This window comes from Amphimedon queenslandica, unplaced genomic scaffold, assembly GCF_000090795.2.
Source record: "Amphimedon queenslandica unplaced genomic scaffold, v1.1 AMPQUscaffold_11165_Cont15485, whole genome shotgun sequence".
In the NCBI taxonomy this organism is placed as follows: domain Eukaryota; kingdom Metazoa; phylum Porifera; class Demospongiae; order Haplosclerida; family Niphatidae; genus Amphimedon; species Amphimedon queenslandica.
In genome coordinates this window covers 1-2,979 of record NW_003548590.1, presented here as the reverse complement: position 1 = coordinate 2,979, position 2,979 = coordinate 1, and the positions used below count along the sequence as shown (strand labels likewise).

Here is a 2,979-nt window from a genome sequence, read left to right as displayed (position 1 = left end):
ACAAAGAACTGTACAACAGTATATTTAAAAATACAAACAACTGATGTTACAACACTGGATAAAGAGTCAATCCTTCAATTTAGCATGCTTCAGTTCGGCATTTCACAAAAAAACAAAGTTGAGGAGCTACGTGTCAAAATGAAAACTTGTCCACTTGGTTTTAAATTAAGTAGAACTGGAATTTGTGTGTGCTCTGATCTTTTAACAAATTTGGATAAAGAAATAACATGTGACATTGAAAATAACACATTTATTAAACCTGGTGATTTGAATGTATGGATGGGAAATTCAACCAAAAGCAATAAATTCTCTATTGCTTACTGTCATCCTTCTCACTGTAACATTGGGTATCAGCTTAATTTGATACATCTTACCTCATCAGGTTCATATCTTGGTTCAACCAACTCAACAGTATATCGACCACTGTGTTATGGCTATAGAACTGGAGATGCATGCAGTGAATGTATTCCTAATTACAGTGTAGTGTTTGGTTCTACTGAGTGCAAGGACTGCTCAAGTCATTTTTTTCCATTCACAATTATTCTTTATTTAATAGCTGGTCCTCTTCTTGTTTTGCTTCTGTGTGCACTCAAACTAACTCTGACAACTGGTACACTCAATGGTATTATATTCTATGCACAAATTACTAATATTGGTATCATGCATTACTTAAATATACCATGCATTGAATGTACCAATGAATTATTATATCTTATTAGATTTTCAAGTGTATTCATATCATGGCTAAATTTAAACCTTGGCTTTTCACTTTGTTTTTTCAATGGAATGACTGAGATATTGAAAGCTGGACTAAGCTTGCTATTTCCTGTTTACCTTATCCTTATTGTTGGCCTCCTTATTATACTGAGCCGTTACTCAGTTACAATATCAAATCGTTTCTCTCATTCATCAATTCAAGTTTTGATCACTATTGTTCATCTTTCATTCACTAAACTTCTTCAATCGGTTCTTGAAGTCTTCAGCTCAGCAAAAATTTACACAGAAGGTGTTGATGTACCCAAAATTGTATGGTATAACAATGGCACCATAGCATACAATAGTGAGAGTCATATATGGTTAATGATAGTAACATCAATTGTAGCTGGGTTAATACTGATACCTTATTTCATTGTGATCTTGCTGGGAAAATTTCTGTTGAAATTTGACAAACTCAGGGAATATATTCGTCCATTTTATGAAGCAATTCATGCTCCTTATAGAAGAAACAAGTGGTATTGGTTTGCACTGCATCAACTCTTTGTTCTGTTTACTTATGTGTCTGAAACTTTCAGCTCCAGTCAACGTCGAGTACTTTTCCTTGCTGTCCTTCTTATTTATCACATATTGCTTTATCTTCATGCAAAATTAATGCCTTTTAGATACAAGATACTCAACTGGCTGCATCTAATGATACTCTTTGCACTTGATGTTATTTTTCTGGTTTCACAATATATTTACTTGAGTAATGATCACTCTCCAAAGCAACTTGTGACATTCTTTACAATTGCAGTTTACCCTATTATTGCAGTATTCATCCTGATCATTGCTTATCACATCTTACTAGTGACAAATAAAGTTGATCACGTGTTGTTTCTGTGTCGAAGAGTCAAGGAGCATTTTCCTGGTTTGAAAAGGAAGACTAGGCAATATCGCAGAAGGTGTCAATATGATGAATGTAGATCTAGTGATTCAGGTTCAGGGGATTATACTGAGGCTAGGGAACCACTCCTTGAGCAAACTTTAATTAACTAATGCTTGATCCCATTTTTAGCATGCTGCCGTAGTAATTTTAGCTTTTTTTTTTGTACAAAAATAAATATTATTATTGTGAAGTACCCACGTGTCACCACGTGGCTAAATTAAATAAAATAGTTTTAGCCACTCCCAAAACACACCCTCTTATTAAAATGGCGACTGATCAAAAGGCAGAAATCAAAGGTGAAGTAGGTCAGGCTCTTTTTGAATTCCTTCACATGGAAATGGTGTCTTACTTAGTCAGTTCTAAAGAAAAGGAGGACCAGGTAACACATACAATAACCAAACTAACTTGATGAAATGAATTACTTTTAAAAATTATTCTTTTATAAAAAGGGAGAGCTCATTTCAAAGCTTGAGGCTCTTGGCTATGGAGTAGGTGCTAGAATGATGGAGAGGTCCTGTAGGGACGTCCCTCGTTTTAGGACAGAGCTTGACGCCATGGTATTCCTCTGCAAGCAGTTCTGGGTTCACTTGTTCAATAAACAAATTGACCACTTAAAAACAAACAACCAAGTATATAATAATAATAACAATAATAATGATGACTTCTTTATGTATTAGGATGTCTTTGTACTTTACGATAATAATTTTCGTTTGTTAACTCACTTAACTGATTCGTCTCAATACAGCGATGAACTATCCAGAGTTAGTTAAATTGATATTATTATTAATTTACATAAATCTCTACACTACATAGTGTACATTAGTATGTAATGTATTACTATATTTATTGTTCTTGTAGTATGTTGCTTTCACTTCTGGGATTTTAACTGGAGCTCTTTCTAATTTGGGAATACGGAGTCACATCAGTTATGAAATAACTAAACCACCTCAATGTATGATATGTATTGATATCAGTAGTATATTGTTGCTATTTTTCTTCAATAGGTGTTTTTCAAGTCAAGGTTTTACTTTGAGTGGGTGTGGGAGTTAATTTTCAAAATTTTGTACTGTATTATTATTAAATTTTTAATTAAAAACATACTGTACATTTGATCAATGGAGGGTGTCATTGAACTTTTAAGAGCCAAGTCTAAGGACGGGGCTGGAAAGAGCAAGTGGATCCCGTCCACTCAAGACAGAAAGTGAGCAGTCTTGAATAGGAAATGAAGATCTCAGAATTGTACATGTACCTGATCTATGATACTATTTTGTCACCTGGTATATATACATGTATTTATGTTGAGAGACGTAGCTCAGTGTATTATGATGTGTATAGTG

The 2,979-nt window shown here is 34.0% G+C and overlaps 1 protein-coding gene across 1 annotated transcript; it reads left to right on the top strand.

Moving 5' to 3' along the window:
- Positions 1-1,870: 1,870 nt before the first annotated feature.
- On the top strand, positions 1,871-2,770 carry LOC100639128 (trafficking protein particle complex subunit 6B-like). The gene is made up of 5 exons (XM_020005637.1): positions 1,871-2,021; positions 2,092-2,271; positions 2,320-2,403; positions 2,501-2,594; positions 2,647-2,770. Exons 1-5 carry the CDS (start codon positions 1,908-1,910, stop codon positions 2,673-2,675), a joined length of 501 nt encoding a protein of 166 aa, XP_019861196.1. The 5' UTR covers positions 1,871-1,907; the 3' UTR covers positions 2,676-2,770.
- Positions 2,771-2,979: the final 209 nt, after the last annotated feature.

Coding starts and splice junctions, on each gene's coding strand:
- LOC100639128 (XM_020005637.1), top strand. CDS start 1,908: ATGGCGACTGATCAAAAGGCAGAAATCAAAGGTGAAGTAGGTCAGGCT. Junction 2,022..2,091: donor CTAAAGAAAAGGAGGACCAG/GTAACACATACA, acceptor TTTTATAAAAAG/GGAGAGCTCATTTCAAAGCT. Junction 2,595..2,646: donor AATAACTAAACCACCTCAAT/GTATGATATGTA, acceptor TTTCTTCAATAG/GTGTTTTTCAAGTCAAGGTT.